Source organism: Colius striatus, chromosome 5, assembly GCF_028858725.1.
Source record: "Colius striatus isolate bColStr4 chromosome 5, bColStr4.1.hap1, whole genome shotgun sequence".
In the NCBI taxonomy this organism is placed as follows: domain Eukaryota; kingdom Metazoa; phylum Chordata; class Aves; order Coliiformes; family Coliidae; genus Colius; species Colius striatus.
Window position 1 is genome coordinate 38,896,242 of NC_084763.1, and position 17,714 is coordinate 38,913,955.

The window sequence follows — 17,714 nt, forward strand, 5'->3', positions numbered from 1 at the left end:
CACATGTGTGCTTCTAGTACTGTGTGACTGGATCCTGGTGACAAAAGGACTTCTGCTTATCTTGGAAGAGAATCTGTGGCAGCCTGAAGTGGACAGAGCATGATCCTGGCTGACAAGGTGCAGATTTCACCCATCGGCTGAGGGTGAGAAGCCTCAGGAATGAGGCCTCAGAGATAGGAGCCCAAAACAGGTCATCAATTTCCTCCTTTGTCATTTCAGGAGTTAGATCCCCCTTCTGGTTCCGCTCCATCTGAAGGTATGAGCCTTCAGGATGCATAATTCTTAAAATCATGAGTGTTTCCATCATTCCAAACTTCCACCTACCATTAATATTCAGTGGCTGTTCACTCTCTTTCTACAGTTTGCTTCTTTTTTGTTTTAAAAGATAAGTTTTACGCATTAACTTTTTGTGATTGTTCTTGTTGATGACTCAAATGATATATCACTGCAGAGTAGGCAGAGCTGTCAGTCAAGGAGAGGGCACCATGTGAAGTGCATGGCGATGTCTCTGTTGTGGCTTTTGCTGGGATGTTGGTTAGTGTAATAAAAACTGCATTACTTCCTTTGGGGCGATTGATCAATTTGTTTTCCTCATCTTTACTCTTGTTGACAACAAGCTTGATGAAATCAGTCTTTCTGAAGGCAGCACAGTGGATTTGACAAATCCTGCAGAACTGCTGGAGCAGATCCCTGAGTTTGCTGAGGAGCTGATGGAGCCTGAAGATTGCTTCCCTGAAGGTAAGGGCCTGAATATTTCACTGCAATGCTGCAGGAAGAAATCTCCTCTTAGTGAACGTCACTCTAGTTTCATACCACATTGCTCTGGCTGCTTGCAGTTGTAGTTCACTGGATTAATTTAATTTCTTAATGTAATTAATTAATTACTGTAATGATCCAAACACACACTGAAAAATCACTTTTTGTCACTTGATTTTGTATTTCCAAGGTGAGATAAGCCAAAAGCATACTCTAAAAGGCTGTTTGGATTCTAAAATACTAGGATTTTTTCATACAAATTTTTGCCATGAAGCTGTTTTGTTTTTTTAAAATAAACATCGATCTTCTGACTTGGTCAATGAAGGCTTTTGCCTTCCAGTAAGTGTATAAGGTCAAATTTAGTACAGAACTGACCAGTAATTAACAGAAACTGTCTGGAGACTTCATTAATCCCATTTTTAATGTGTTGTTAACACCTGTTTTAGAGAGTGTTAAGATTAGCATGTCCGGTAACTTTCATCTGACCAGGGATGTGTTATGTAAAAATATTTTACTTGGTTATTTTAGATAACAACAAATCCCATTTACATAACTCTTAGTAGTGAAAGACACTGTCAATTTATTATTACTTTAACATAGACCTGCTCCAAAACACAGGTTTAAAACTCAACTACATCAGAAGATCTATTATAAAGTAAATCTAGAAGGTAAATAATGTGTTGTTTCTTCTCAGAGTGAGTTTTATGCCAGATATTATCTCCATCAAATTCCTCATTTGTCTGGGTTAGGAAAAATAGAGTTAGCTGAATGTTAGTATACTCTCTTGACAATTCAAGGAATATTATAAATAAAAACAGAGCTTCTCAGATGGGATCAGACAGAAATGATTTGCTGGGTATATGGATGCCCCTGAAGTCAGCAAAAATGTGCATCTCTATATCTGTGAGAAAGATGATTGAATGAGGTAAGGGAGCCCTGCAGGGCTTACAAATGTCCCTAGGATCTAAACTTTTTTTTTTTGGCAGCTCTACTTCAGAGCAGTAGCCAAAAATTAATGCAGTTGATGGAAGAAAGTGTAACTATTCCGGCCCATATAATAACATTTAGAATTTAGATCCAGTATTTTCATCCCTTCACAATATATTTGTTGATGAGGCTAGTGAGTAGCAATCTATATTGTGCATTCCAAAGTGAGAAATTATATTGTAATTGCTAAAACAAGCCAGTGTTATAAGACCAATGCTAGTCAGATGCCAATTTGCAAGTTCTGAAACTGTGGGTGGCCATGATTGCCTTCTCTTTTTCAAGAAATGAGGTAGACATCAAACAACCCTTCACTTCATTCAGTGCAAGGCCCTGATTAGTTCTCAGAGAAGTATCGCTCTGTATTTTTTTCTTTCTTAAACTAATCAGAAATGCCTGAAACTCCATCATGCAGAACCCCTTCAGTACCAACCCAGTCTATCAGATTTTCTCCACTGCAGGGTGGCACGTGGTGCCCTTCAGAGATGGATCACTGGAAGCGTTAAGCCAGTTTTCAAGTCCACTCATCATCCTGACATCAGAGAAATGAAAAATGAAGGTGTTGTGGGCTGAACCCCAGGCTTGCCTTGGGCTACATCCACCCTGCTGGCTCCTGCTCCCTTTGACCTAAGCACCCCTGCCCCTACCTTTTGCCTTTTATTCCTCATCTTCCCTAGTTCCTTACCACTTCCTGATCAAATCAGGATGTTTTCCTCTTCTCCCATGGTATATCCATCTGAGTCTTGAGTTGTGAATGGGAGTTGAAGGAGAACCTGGTCCCGGCCCTTGTCCCAGTGCAGAGTGGCGAGGGACACTGGGGATACAGTTGCAGGTGACATCCTCCCCAACATATCTACTTTGCTTTCCTATGCAGCCCATATCCATGCAGACTTTTCAAACTCTACTGTGTAGACTAAATGTGATCACATTCCTCATGGATTTGGCAAGAATGCATAAACCTGAAATGTGAATGCTTGCTCATAGAATTTCAAGTCAAAGTGCCATAAACCGAAAGTCCAAATGTTTCTTACTGCAATGACATTAACAGATGTTTTTATTTCTTCAAGGAAACAAAGTGTTTTCTTCTTCCATTAAATACTTTCTAATACTTTTACCTAAACTTACTATTGCAATTAAACCTTACGCAGCTATCATTCTGTCCTAGTTAAAAAACAAGCAAGCCAACGAACAACAGTCTAGTTAGCTAGGATATGACAAGGTTATATTATTATATTGAAGGGCTAGCACTGGGCAAGTTTATCTAGTGTTGCTTTTACTGGCTTGTAATAAAGAGATTCAATAATATTTGGTATATTTGGGAGAAGGACTAGCTACTCTTTGTGAAAGAATTACATTAGTAGTAGTAGTAGATTAAAGAGGAAGAGTGAGAGGGGAAGGGTTAAGATCTTACCTTGTTAGCTTAATAGCTATCTAAATTCAAACTGTGACATCTGAATACATTCAGCATAGGTTATGTCCTGAAGAAATATGTTCCAAATTCAGCCCCCTTTTTCAGATAACAAAGGCAATGAAGATAGTGCATAGTCTTGAAATAGTTGCTGAAAGTTTGCTGAGGTCACCGTTTTCCGGGAGTTGGGTGACCCAGATAAGCCATAGGTTGTTTTTCTTGGGGAGACTTGTTAATTCATTATCATCTCAAAATAGCTTTGATTAGGGTCAACAGGGAGTATTCTGGGGTTAGGAAATGTGAAGCCAAAGTAGGGTCATAGCTCTGGAAGCTATCAAGTATTGCTGGGAAAAAAAACTGATAGAAATTGAGAGATCATTTGTGTTGCCAGTTGATGGGAAAGCAACATCTAGACAGTGCCAGTTATTTGGGTACTTTTTCCTCCAGATGCCTTGCAACACTCCAGTCCTGTTGCCTCCATTGGTATGTGTTCTCTGCATCAAAAATTGCTATCTACTTGAACATTATCATCTGTGTCTCATGGAAGGTCATTCACTGAGAGCCCCTGGCCCCAACATGCTCCTCTCTCCCAGACCCTAATAGGAGAAAGTTTTCACCAAGTCCTTAGGCGTAATTCCCCAGAGACAGCCCGCTGGCAAAGGTTTCAAAGGAGTATCATCAGATGGTCACGCGAGAATGAGCTACCTTGCTCGGCACGCGGTTGATCGCAACTCGTGACACTGAGCATGGTCAAAACTACCTTTTCATATGACCACATAGAAACAGTTATCGCAGTTGGAAAGCGCCATGTGCTGAAGTAAAGTTGCTCTGATTAATGGTGGGATCTGCGTCATGCCCTCCCAGTTAGCAGCTGCTTAGAAATAAAAAAATGAGAGACGAGTCCATTAAGCTAAACAAATCTAAACTGAGCTACAGGGACCGCCACCAGGTCATGTTTAAAAGCTAAGTAAAACCAAGCCAAGCCCAAAGAAATGTGTTGTCATCCTAGGAAAAAAAAAAAAAAAGTATCTTCTTCCTCTAGCCATAATACCAGAGATAGAGTGATAGAGTGTAGCATGCCATTGGGAGGGTAATGCTACTGTTTTGATGTATATAATTTTCAGACATCGTAAGACTCTTACAGTCCTATTGCATGTACAGGATGAAAGTTAATTCAGGTTGGACAGGACCTCTAGACTTCAACTTGTCCACCCCCTTGCTCAAAGCAAGGCTCAAGTTGGTGGTAGACTGCCCACTGCATTTGCTTCAAGGCATCATACCATTATTTATAGTGACCTCTGAGAGGATATGTTTTGAGGAGAGCAGCAGCAGACAAACAACATACCCTTGCAAAGCCCTTGGAAGAGTAAAAACACCTGACAGACTGTGGCTTTGTTAGATGTTCTCTTGGCAGCATCTGGTTGTAGTACACAAGAAAAGACTCAGATCTCCGTATGTGTGTCTTGGGTACGAAATGCTGGAGACAGTGATTGCAAATCTGTTCTGTGTGGGCCCTAGAACTACACAGTGTATAAAACCCAGCCACACATGCCAGTGTGTTATTGGGGCCAGAGGATGAGATGAGGGTTAAATAAAGAGGATCTGCAGCAATCATGTTCACTCTGGCATGGAGTCTTACAAAGGGAGTATAGCCAGGCTTGCTTGCTTTCTTGAGCATACACAGCTAACTAGACTGGTCATTAGAAATCCAGCCTGGAAGATAAATACCTAAATTAAAACCATGTTGTGAACATCTGCCTGCTTGAGTTTATGCTGAGGAACTTGTCTTTTCTTTGTGGCAAAGCAAAAAATGCTCTGACCAATATTCAAAGCTAAGCAAAATATGTTTTTGTTCTAAAAATGAATATCCCAATAATTGGGAGCTCCTGTGTAAAGGTAATAGCAATATTTCTGCAGTTAAACACAAGGTACCAGACTTACTGGAAACCAGTATAGAAGAAGTTCATTGTTCTTCCTGGTTTGTTGAAGAGAATTAGCAGCCCAGTCCATCCAAGACATATCTAATAATTTTATGTAAATTTAAATATATATACATTAGTATGAACAAGCAGTGGAATTGTGAAGTCTTTACTAATAAGCCTGAAAACAATAGACTTGGCTGTTATGCTTGCAGGAGGAAGGTTTTGCAGTATAGCTCTCACATTTACAGAGACTTTTTTTCCCAGTGCACCAAAGTAATGCAATCAGGTCTAACAGCTCCGTGATTATAATGCACCAGGCTAGAAAATGTGAATGTGTATCCAAAGGAATATTTATACAAATTGCACTGTAAATTAAATCCCTCCTGCTTTTTAGTTTGGGGTTTGTTTGTTTTTCTTTTTTTTCCTAGTAACATGTCTATCATTGTATCAGATGCTTAAGAAGGAGCTTTCCCTGTCACACCTGCAGGGGAGACTTTAGGACGTATTTTAATATGCAAGTTGTGATTGTGCTATAGGACACCCCAGTGACTGAAGGAACCAGTTCCCTTGTTATGAAAAACAAACAAAAAGTGAATAATATCATGGTATACCAATGTATTTGGAAAGGTTCCTTGGTAAATAGGTCTCTGTTTCATGAGAAGTGTTATGTAATCTGTAAATGTGAATTAAAACCAGAAAATGTTCTTGGACAAGTTGACTACTGATGCAGCTCAGTACAGCTTCACTGATTTACCAGCAAATAACTTGAGCCTTTGCAGGGAATTTTTTTGCTGTTCTGTGTTTCTGTTGAACAGTAACTTACTACACAAAAGGCTGTTGTGAAAACAGGCTAGTTTGCTCTCAAAAAAGATGTAACCCAACATGAATTCCAGTGGGAAAACAAAGTCCTGACTAAATCCCAAGGTAGTCAGCTGCTTTTGCACAACCCATTCCCTACTAGCATTGATAGCACAAATCTACTAGACAAGGCAGTATGAGTAATGCTGCTATAAGAAATGCTGAAGGGTTTACTCCTGTCTTGACACTTGCTCTGCTAAAAGGTGTTAATAGTCTTCATGTGGATAAAGTACCTTTTGAAACCTGAAGTTTGGTTCTGCTGACCACCTGCCTTGTTACAGAAGCCAGCAGGAATTATGATTGCTCAGACTCTCACCAGGCCATAACTTAGACACGTTGGAATGGCTTTGATATTTTGGTTTCTGATATTTTGAGAAATGGAAAAAACCCCCCTGATTATTGGGATGTTGACCAAAGTCAGGTAAACTCTTTTTGTGGGGTTGTGTGAAGCTTCTAATTCAACATTTAAGCTTGGGTCAAGGTCATCAGAACAGTGGGCTACCAACATTATGAGAAAGTCCAGAAAAGCACAGGTATGAAATAACAGTGAAGGAAAATCTGAAATGGAAATAGACCTTCATTAATTTATTAAAACACCTGCTTGTGGTCAGATTTCTATTTTTCTTTCAGTTTTCTTTTTTTATTTTTTCTGTTTGATTTATGAGTAGTTAAAAATAACCTGTCGTCTGAATTGCAGCCAGCATGATTATTCACGGAAGTACTACTTGACTTTAGTAATTGTATCAGAATCTGGTCTAAACATTTCTGAATTGGGCCCAATCAAAAGCATGGGATTTAATAGCGCTGTGATTTTAGGCTGACTCATCTGAGAAGCTATTTTTGAGTTTCCAAGGTATTGCTGCCATTAACTAGGACTTTTTTTTTTCAGATGAGAGTTGCAAGAAAGCCATCAAAGAGCACTAAAAAAAAAAAAGATTAGTGGTCCTAGCTGGCTTTCTGTCTTTAAAAATACCTCGCAGTACCTGTAAATTATCAGATGGAAGCTGAGTGAATCAGCAGTAGCCTGTTTTTACCATTTTCTGACTTTTTTCCATCAGAAATTAAGAGCCTTTGGAACTTATGGTGCCCTGCTCATTAGTATTTAATTTGAAGGTTATCCCGTAATTTTAGCCATGCCTGGGCTCAGGTAATAATGTAGGCTCCCTGTGTAGTGGAAAGACAGAGGCAGACTCCTCCAGGGAATGATTCATCCAACTGTCTTACAGTGGGGAAAACCACTTCCTGGAAGATCCTAACCTTTTCCAACAGTACTTACAGAGCATTTCCACTCTATAAGAGCATGACAGAGTACATCATGCCTGTTTCTAGTAGAGCATGAGACTGAAAACTAAGTGCACACGTAAGATGTACCTTAGAGTAAAACAGAGGAAATTTTCTGGATGAATGTTTTAAATCAGAAAAAAAAAAAAAAAAGTTGGTGGTTTTTGTTTGGTTGGGTTTTTTTTCCAAATTTAAATTATTTATGGAAAGGAGGTAAACTCATAGAAAGTTTATTCTGCTAGATACAATGGTTACTTCCAGTACAAAGGGGGATTTTTTCTTGACATGAGAAATCCATTTATGCAGCGAACAATGCACTCATTAGCCTGTTCACTTGATGACTGAAGGATATGAGCACAAGTCTTTCATCTTCTTGATCCAAAGTTGAGTTGATGATGAGGAGACAAGTGTACACCAAAGTGAAAAACACCAAAGTGTGAACAAACACCTGAAAAATGGTAATGATCATGCAGATTGTGAGGTGAGAAGTAGTATAAGAGTTTTCTGAAGGCCCTGCTAAGAGATGCAGCTAAACAGCCCCCTCTGTCATGTCATGATGGTGGGATTATAACTCCCCTGAGTATGCTAGCTCAGGGATCCTGGTACCAATGCAGTGCTGCATACCCAAAGTCTGTTCCATGTTCCTACTGCCTAAAATATACCCAAATCACACACATTGCCATCTATGAACAGTGTACTGGTTTTAGCAAAAAGTAGTGACTAATATGATGTACTTTTGTGCTTTGACGTGATTGAAGTGCTTAGAAGGATAAAACTTGCCTTTCCTAGAGTAGTATCTGACACACAAAGAGGCAGAGAGCTGGTTCTTACATTTCTGTCTTCTCTTAGCATTATGTCCTTCTCAAATAGTTTTATTATTTAGCTTATTCGTTTATTTAGTTTTATTTTGTTTATTTATTTAGTTTAGTTAGGGTTTTTTTTAATTAAAATTAATTTTAATTTTAGTTTGATTTTGATTGAATTTATTTCAACTCAGAATTTCTCTGAATTCCAAAATACATTGTTAAACTGGGTAGAGATGTGGGTCTGTTTGATGCAGGCATTTAGAGGACGGGTAGTTACTTGCACCACTGTCCCATTACCTTTGCATAAATAGTTTCCTGTCCTGTTAGTCCCATACCAAGAGCCTACACATAGCCAAAACCTCAGAAATGTGTGAGAGAGGAGTTCTGGGAATTATTTATGTATAAAATATCCCACAGTGCTGCTGCTCCACAGTAGGGATCTGTGATAACAAAAACTTATAGAAAATATCAGGAGAACCACAGCAGACTTAGCAGCTCTCTTCCTCCTGGCAGAGCCTGCTGCCAGAACAGTCCGTCTTCCAACTGCTTGGGAATCCTAGCATCCCAGGAGTTGTACTTGATCTCCTTGCATATCACATGCAGCTCAAGCACCTCAGTTATGCCACCCTGAATTAGCAGCAACTGCTGTCTGCGCAGCCTTGGCCCTCACCTGCTTTCCTTCCCCAGTTTCCTTGCCTAAATATTATTCCTTCTTGCAATAACATTGCGTTATATCACCATAATGAGCTGTCCTCCCTTGTCACTTCTGAGCAGTCTCATGCTTCAAGATATCTTCCTGACCTTGGCCACCTTTCAGATACAGAAGCAGTTGGCCTGTGTTTTTTTCCCTTGTGCTGGGACTGATAAAGCTCCATAGCTAAATCTTTTTCTGTACAACATATAGAATGAATGCAGGGTAAGAGCTTGCTTTTTGAAAATAGAGTAGTTTCTGAGGGTTGTTCTCATCAGCAAATATTGTGAAATTTGAGTCAAATTATCTGGTGAAAAACTGAATGGACAGCCTGGAAAAAGACAAGTACTGCCTACCAGAGCATTTGTTTACACAATTTTAAGTCCTTACCCAGCACAAGGTAATGCACATAGTGTTTTTTAGAATGGTAGAGATGGATCTGTCCATTAGCAATGACAACATCCTTTTGCTGTAACAAATGAATACTGCTAAGGAAACTAAAAATGGCCATGGTTTTTCCTATTAGAAATGCTTATGTGGTCCCCATTATGATGATGGTATTTAGCTACCACACATTTGTCCCTAAGGCCAGAAAGTGCTATGAAGCATCAGTGAGGAACTGTCTGTGGACTGGATATCTAAACTTCTGCTGACATCAAAGGGGGTTAAACCACCTAAATATATTTCCAAAGTTGTGCTAGCACCTTGTTTAAGCTGATGAATCTGAGAGATCAAACTCTGCTCACTTTTACTGAGTCTCTTCAGCATGTTGGTGCCATCTGCACTGTAGAACCTCCTCCCCTCATCTCCTTTTCATCAGATTGCCACTTTTAATCAGCCATTCTAGTGGTATCATAGAAGCAAGAAAATATCTTTCATCCATTCAAAACGATGTGGAAATTATTGATAATACCCTACTAGAGTCACTACAGAATCACAGGGAATCATAGAATGGTGGGAATCAGAAGAGACCTCTAGAGATCATCCAGTCCAACCTCTCTACTAAAGCAGGTTCATCTAGATATTAGTCCTGATGAGGGGTGCTGCTTGAGTTCAGCTCCTATGATTTCACCTATGGCACTGGTGACTTCAGGACAACATATTTTATATCATAAAAGTCATTGGGAGAAATGACTGGGGGGCATTTTGAGTGATTTTGAATGTTTTTTAGTGGAAGAGTAAAAGGGGGAAATAGAAGGCAGAGCAGAAGAGGTTGGTGAGAAAAACAAGGGAAGAAGGACTCAATGCAGCAACTTATCACTACAAGAAATCTCATTTAGGATTCCTTATTGCAGTTTTTAAAATTAAATGGGCTTTTTTAACAATTACTTTGGATGTTTTTTTCTCCTTTTCAGTTTGTGTGCGGTTCTTCCAATGCTGTTCAGTGGACATCACAAAATTTCCAGGCAAAATTTGGTGGCGGCTGCGGAAAACCTGCTACAGAATCGTCGAACACAACTGGTTTGAAACTTTCATCATCTTCATGATCCTGCTGAGCAGTGGAGCCCTGGTAAATGTAACAGGATTTCCTAGCTGGTCAAAAGTGGACGCGGGTCTCTGAGAAGGTTTTCTCCAGTTAACTGTCTCTAAGATCTTACTAGAGTGATCATTTCTCAAAGCAAAATATGTTTGGGGCTAAAACAAGTCTTCAACTTCTCTGATTTCAACTGCCTTTACTGTACAGTGGGGAATTTTCTTCTGTTATAAATTTATCCTGTACGTACGTTTTGAAAAGCAAATCCTTAAGGAAGTCTGTATGAAGTTACTACTTCAGCAACCCATAATTACTCCAAGGTAGTTCCTATCTGGAGGCTTATATTTTGCTTCAGGGATGGCTTTTTTTTTTTTTTTCGTCTTTTCTTAACTCATTTTGTAATCAGCAAAGCAAAATCATGAAAGATGCAGGGTGCACTGAACCAGTGCTACCCACAGACCTAATGGGTGCCTCTAATTTAAGATAAAGTGATCTTAAATTATTGTACCTTCCCTCCACAGATACCTCGTGTTTGTATGTGAATGAATGTCTATGTGTGGAGGCCATTTGGTCATTGCCCAGGACTCTGATAAGGGATCCTCTCCTCCTGAGATCCCACTGCGTACTTAGGATTATACTTTGTATTAACAGCCCTGGGCTCTTTACAGTTAAGTTGCTCATTTACATGTCAGGAATGTCACTGAAGTTGATGGGTTTTCTGCCAAGTTTCTATCTGGATGTAGAGGTATATGAAGAGTTCTCCAGGCTTTGGTCTGGTGGTCCCTGTTTTTGTCCTCCATGATAGAGTAAGAAATAACACCTACTAAGTATGCAAGCAGTGTCGTGTGTGGACAGGTTATACGTGTCTTTCTGGAAGTCAAGATTATCTTCAGCCGAACAAATGAGTTTACCTTCAGTAGCAAGAGAAGCATCATCTTAGAAAGGTGCCTGCTTCACCTCATCAGCAATAAGCACAGGCAGAAAGGCATGATGCAGGATAGCTGGTAAGGTAGCAGATTTACTAAAAACAACTGCAGAGAGAACTGGCAACAAGTAGGATAAACTGCATCACAGCACCACACAAAAGCCAAACACCCTACTGGGCTGTATAAATAAGCATGTTCTTCCACTCCAGTTGGCATCAAGGAGGCCTCAGCTGGAGTACTGGCTTCAGCTCTGGGCATTGCACTTTGGGAAAGACATGGGCTAATTGAAGAAACTCTAGAGGAGAGCAAAGCAAATTATCAGTGGCCTAAAAAAAAAACCCCACAAACACAGAAGTACTGCATTTATGTAGTTTAAAGAAAGTCTCTGCAGGGAGACAAGAAGGTGAAAATACATAAATGTTGATGCAAAAAGGAAAGGAATAGGCTGCTCTCCAGGTCCACCAGGGATGGGCTGAAATTTCACCCAAGGGATTTTATTTTATTATGAACAGTAAGAGGCTGAAAAACTTGAGTAAATAGTAGGCTGCTGAAAATTGTCATACTTTGCAGAAATCAATGGAGTCTGACAGTTTTTGCACCAGCTTGAGAATCAGCATGTTAATTTTTTAACACATTCTAAAGGGGGCATGTCACTTGCTATAATACAGTTTAGATGAATACATTTCCTTACACATGTAATTAAAAGTGCCTTAGATACTGAACACTGCAATATAAATCTCATTTAATTTTCATTGCATGCATTCATTTACTTTTTTTTGCCATTTTCAATTTAGCCAGTGCAGTTCTGTATAAAGGCAAATTATGCTGCATTTTCTCACATCAGCACTACACTTCAGCATTTCTACTGAAAATGTTGGAGGTAACACACAGCTTTTCTCTTCTGTTGTTCTGGAGTGAGCTTTTCCAAAAACAACTCATCTGGCTACATCACTAGGACATACTAAGTTTTCAAGGGAATTTAAAAGCCAGTATATATTTGTGTGTGGTAGTTAAACCATCAAAACATAGGTTACTGCAAAAGTTCCCAAACCCCATCTTGTGCATTTAAGCATCAACACTCACACTGGGAGCCTGTGTTTTAATTGTGGGTAATGGTGCAGGTAATCTGTTTAGATATTTTTTAATACACAAAGCAAAGCAGAAGAAATAACCCTTAGTGATGTTTTATGTGGCAAAGTTTTCATGTGTTGTCACAGTGAAAGAATGCAAGGCAGCACAACTTTGTCATGTAGGTAATATCCATAGCTCATGCAGTACAGTGCACCTGAGGCATTCAGGTAGCATATTTTTCATCCCTTATTAAGCTGCTTCCTGACTCACAGAGTGCTTTTAGTAGGCAAAACACAATGTTCTTTTTGACAAGTTGGTAGAAAACAGAGAGAGCAAGGGAGAGGAGGAAATCACTTTAAATAGTTTGTTGTTATTTTTGCAGTAATTGCAATGTACAGCAAGTCATCTGACAAAGTGAGTGAGCCCCTACAAAAAGTGATAAACTCCAATCTCTCTGTGTATTTGCTTCTGTGGCTTTCTCCAACAGCTCTTTCACATCCTTGAAATATTATTTTTGAAGGCAAGATAGGAGATTGAGTTGCAGTGGAAAAGTCACCCCAAAGTGTGGGGACAAATGGACAATCTTTGGCACAGGCTACCAAAGCTTTCTTGTCAGTTTAATTACTGTTCCCTGGCAAGCAAAAGAGCAGTGTGACTGCTTGAGTGACAAGTAACACACTTCTTGTATCTCCAGGCACTGGGTGTTTGCTAACTTTTTGAAGTTCCTCAGAAAGTAGCTACAGATCTTGAAATATGTAAATACAGATAATTAAAATGATTAGCAGAAACACTCTCAAATATCATTGTTTCTTGCTGCCAAGTGCTCTGGGTCACACAATGGGGTGGGAGTAGTATGTCAAAGTTTGGATTATCCAGGTTACAGGGACAGGGGAACAGCTTGTGTAATGACAGTCGCTAGAGTAGCTGGGGAAGCGGATACTAACCACTGCTTCACTTAGAAGCCCCCAAACAGGCTGTCTATATGCAACCCTGCCATTAGGATCCTGCATTTTATTTGACATACATTTATAAAGTGAAAGCTAAGTTATGAAACGACTTTATTTGTTTTGTGCTAGTAGGCATATTGGTTTATATCTTATATATTTTAAAGGGGTTATTAAGTTGCTTGTATTTGAGAGAGATACTGAAGGTCTTTTGGTGTGTCTTGCATAAGATTAGCTATAGAGATAGATGAGATGGGTAGTTAGATACCCTGACCTTTAAAACATAATTATTCTGTTAAGTGAATAATAATGAGCATCTCTTGAGGCAGATAGCTGTAGCTACCTAAAATGTGATGGCTGAACAGAAGCCAGGGAACTCTGGTACTTTGTAACATGGAAAGGTTAATAAACCCAGTTTTTCACCATTAACAATAAGATGTATTTGACAGACATCCTATGCCCTGGGACATCTGAGGTGCCCCAATAGCAGTGGCAAGGCCAAAGGGACCTGAGGCAGAGTGCCCATAGACACCCTGTTCACAGATTTGTGTTCCCAAATTTAGGACGTTTAAGCTAATAGAGGCTAGAGAGAGATAGCTGAGCATGTGTCCATTATAAGGGAAGCTGAGCAGATCTCTATTAGGTTAGGGTCAGACCTACTTGCGTCTGTGTGCTCTTTCTGACGGTAATGTTAAAATCTATGAGAAATTAACAGTACATTATATCCCATAAAATAATACTACAGACTTGCAGTGCAGCACCAACGCTTCCCAACACAGCTTAGAAGATGCTTTTAATCAATCTTTTGTACTTCCAGGCTTTTGAAGATATTTACCTAGAAGATCGAAAAAACATAAAAACCATGCTGGAATATGCTGACAAAATATTCACTTACATCTTTGTCTTGGAAATGCTCCTGAAATGGGTGGCTTATGGATTCAAGAAGTATTTCACCAATGCCTGGTGCTGGCTCGATTTCCTTATTGTAGATGTAAGTATCATTTTGGAACTATGATGGTTTCAGTGTTGGATTTTTAATGCATAAGAATAGACTGTTAAGTCTGGCAGCTTTGTCTTTGCAAAATGACAGCTTTCACTCTGGTTCTGAGTAGCAACCATAGGCAAAGCTCAAAGGTAGCTGTGTATTCCCAGGAATCAGAGTTCCAGAGCAGAGAAGACTGCTTTGTGTCATTATGTAGAGGTGTCACCCTGCTAATTTGAGTCACAGTCACTTCTTGTCCCTAGGAACTCACTCTTTCTTTAAGCATTTAACATCTCGTTCCACAATCCCACAAGGTCCGGTTACCTCCGACTGCTCCACACGACCTCAACACACAGCTCCACACATGACCTCAACACACAAGTCTTTCAGCAGATTAGGGAAGCTGTCCTTGGCGTAGCTTCCCAGCAAGGCTGCCAGCAACACATAACAGTATGTTCAGTACTGTCTCTCAGATATTTATCAGTGAAGGAGTCCTAAAGAAAGTGTGAATAGTTCTCTTGGCAAAGTGATTTTACTATTACAAAACCTTACAAAATACTCCAAAACCTTGAAATATTGGAATGCTTAGTTCTTCTATGAGGGTAATCCTTTAAAATAAGTAATAGTTGAAGGAAACTCGTGCTCCAAGAGTGCTGCTAATACTATACATGTCCCCTCCAAAGTTTCACATTGCCTTAATGTTGGAGCTGCCAAATTCAGGAAGAGCCAGCAGCATTGCTTCCTCCTGATGAGGTTTAACATTTCATCACAGTGTACCAATAAGGAATCAATTATCTCCCTCAGGTCATTTCTTATTAGCCTGAGATATTAATGTGGAGGCCTGGCAGAGTTCTGCCATGACTGTGTAACTTATTAAACTTTTGATAAATTATTTTTCCCCATTTTATGTCTGAACCCTGACTCAAGGGAGAATTGCACTTTCTTTGGCCCCAGTCCAGGAAAGCACTTCAATAGGACAATTTACTTGTTTGAAGTTATGGACATGTCTAAGTGCACTGCTGGATTAGAGCTTTTGGAATCTTCTCCAGAGCTTTAATAAATTGATTTATGAAAAGGAAGTTCTTTACATAAATTGTAGATCATAAATTCCTCTTTGCAGATATACTTGGAAACCTCTTAAAGGGAAGGCACTCATTTTTCACAGATTAGCTTCAATAGAAGAGGAAGGCTTCCTTTAATTATCTAACCACAAGATTGGAAACCACCAGTTCCTAAGTTATAGCCCAGCCCTGAAAACTATGCTTACTGTGGTTTAGGTTAAGTGACACAGCTTTTTTTTCCTGATTTCTCCAACTGTAAAATGGGACTAATAAGATTCACCTAAAGTATTATATGGGCTTTTAGGGATTTATTATTGTACTTATTGTTTTAACAAGCTTCTGAAGGCTTGAAGGGCTGGATGAGAGCTGGATATTGTCTCAACAAGTAGCTCCTGACAGGAGTGAGAGTTTGCACGATGAATTCACAGAAACAATTTGGAGCTATGATGCATCATAAAATCATAGACCCATAGAATTGTTTTAGTTTGAAAAAATCTCTAAGATCATCAAATCAAACCACTAACATCACTCTGACAAGCCCAACACTAACTTATGTCCCTCAGCACCTCAGCTACACTGTTTTTAAAGATCTCCAGTGATGAGGGCTCCACCACCTCCCTGGGCAGCTTGTGCCAGTGTCTGACAATCCTCTCAGAGAAAAAGTTCTTCCTTATCTCTAATCTAAACCTCCTGTGGTGCAGCTTGAAGCCATTTCCTCTTGTCCTATCTCTTGTTAGTCAGGAGAAGAGACCAGCCCCCACCTCGCTAGAGCCTCCTTTCAGGTAGTTGTAGAGAGTGATCACGTCTCCCCTCAAACTCATCCAGACTAAACACCCCCATTTCCCTCAGCTTCTCCTCATTAGACTTGTTTGTGCTTTAGATCCTGTCTCTGGACACGTTTCAGCATCTCAGTGTCCTTCTTATAGTGAGAGGCCTAAATCTGATCACAGCACTTGAGGTGAGGCTTCACCAGTGCCCAGTACAGCTGGTCATTAACTGCTTGAAACCAGGTTCACACTTGTTAGAAATACATAGTTTGTAGCGTGACATCTGATAAGTACAAAAGAGAGTAAAACAAAAGCTAAATTATATCCTCCAGGTGAAAAAAGTAAAAGCAGGAGTTCTACAAGAATGCAAAGTCAGTATGTAACCCCAAAATTTAGCTACATTAGCCTTCTAGTGGTGGAGTTTGTGAGTATGATGACAGATTGCAAAGGCAGTCCCAAGCCTGGGGAAAGAGGCTTCACCTCTCATGCCATACATCCAGAGCATATATAGTATAAAACACTATTATGGAGGAAAAGGGAAAGGGGACTGTGGGCTCCCATGACTCCTCTTATCCCCAGAAAAGCCACCCCAGAGTCTTCTTGCAGACCCAGAGGTTTGGGTGGTTTTTTTATCTCACATTTAAATGTTGTTTTAGCAGGCTCCCGGTCTAAGTAAAAAGTTGCTCCATCTTTGAGTTGGTTTAGGTATTGATTGACTCCAGGAAATCACCGGCCCTTTAGTGTTCTCTGTGAATAAAAATTTTCCCCCATGCCCTATCCTTTTCTTCAAAATCGTTTCCCAATGTGGATTATGAAAACCTGGTACTATATTTTTAGTGAGTTTAACAAATGCTCTTCTCCTACCCTGTTGCTCACACACCCTGCCACTCTGAATTGGCACAGTAACATGCTGTCATCCTTCCAGCACACTTTTTACTGCAATTTACATTTTCTTTTCCGCCCTTTGAGAACCAAATCACTGCAACTGAGCTGCAGAAGGGAGTGAATGGGCAAATTAGCTGCTCCAAAAGAAGCAGATGAACCACTTGTCTGATTTGCTCAAATTTATTTGTTTAAAATTATTCACTTAAAAATTCCTGATCTGCAAATTATTCATTAGCAGTTTGGTATCGGTATTCAAAATTTAAGCTGCGATGGTTGATTTTTCATTGGACATGTGAAACCATCTATCATCTGTGTTTTCTCATTGTACAAATGCAACTCAGAATCCTTTTTCTGTTGTGAATAATTCATAAAACCAGCTTAAAATTTGCAAGTATTCACCATTTCTAAATGGGAAATGAACCCAGAGTGGGTATAAGAATATTGCTGCTGATTTTTTCCACTTTCTTTTTTTTTTCTTTCTTACTCATTCTGCCTTGTGAAGACCTTTGACAGTGATTTGGGCTAGTGGAACACCAAATTCTCCATGTTACAATTGTGCATTACTAGAGAGAATTCTGTTTCACAAAGCCTGAATCTCAAAACACACAGTAATGCACAAAGTGAGAGCTATTTTTACTGGATGTAGAATCCCTATAAGGATAGGCTCTCATAATGGGCCTTTCTGCATCTCAAAGAGGTGTGCTCATGTAGCAAAACAATAAGAGAATGCTTTTAAATACATCACAATACAATGAAGTCCTGCTGCAACAAATTTCTGTGGGAGGAAGGGAGAAGGGAATAATCAAACCATAAAATCTAGGCTCATTTCAACTTAGGCATGTAAGATGCCTTAGACGTCTGTTGAAATTTGGCTATATTGAACAAACATCATGAATAT

At 39.6% G+C, this 17,714-nt stretch overlaps 1 protein-coding gene across 3 annotated transcripts in view; it reads left to right on the forward strand.

The window, feature by feature from the left end:
- Positions 1-17,714, forward strand: part of LOC104551552 (sodium channel protein type 5 subunit alpha) — a 175,584-nt gene that overhangs the window by 125,985 nt on the left and 31,885 nt on the right. For 2 of the 3 annotated variants that reach the window (XM_061996676.1, XM_061996677.1), the window contains exons 18-20: positions 618-738; positions 10,062-10,216; positions 13,939-14,112. In XM_061996676.1, the coding sequence (XP_061852660.1) occupies positions 618-738; positions 10,062-10,216; positions 13,939-14,112 (450 nt within the window). Of the gene's footprint in view, positions 1-177; positions 191-617; positions 739-10,061; positions 10,217-13,938; positions 14,113-17,714 lie in introns of all 3 variants that reach the window. The other variant, XM_061996678.1, reaches the window with a different exon arrangement.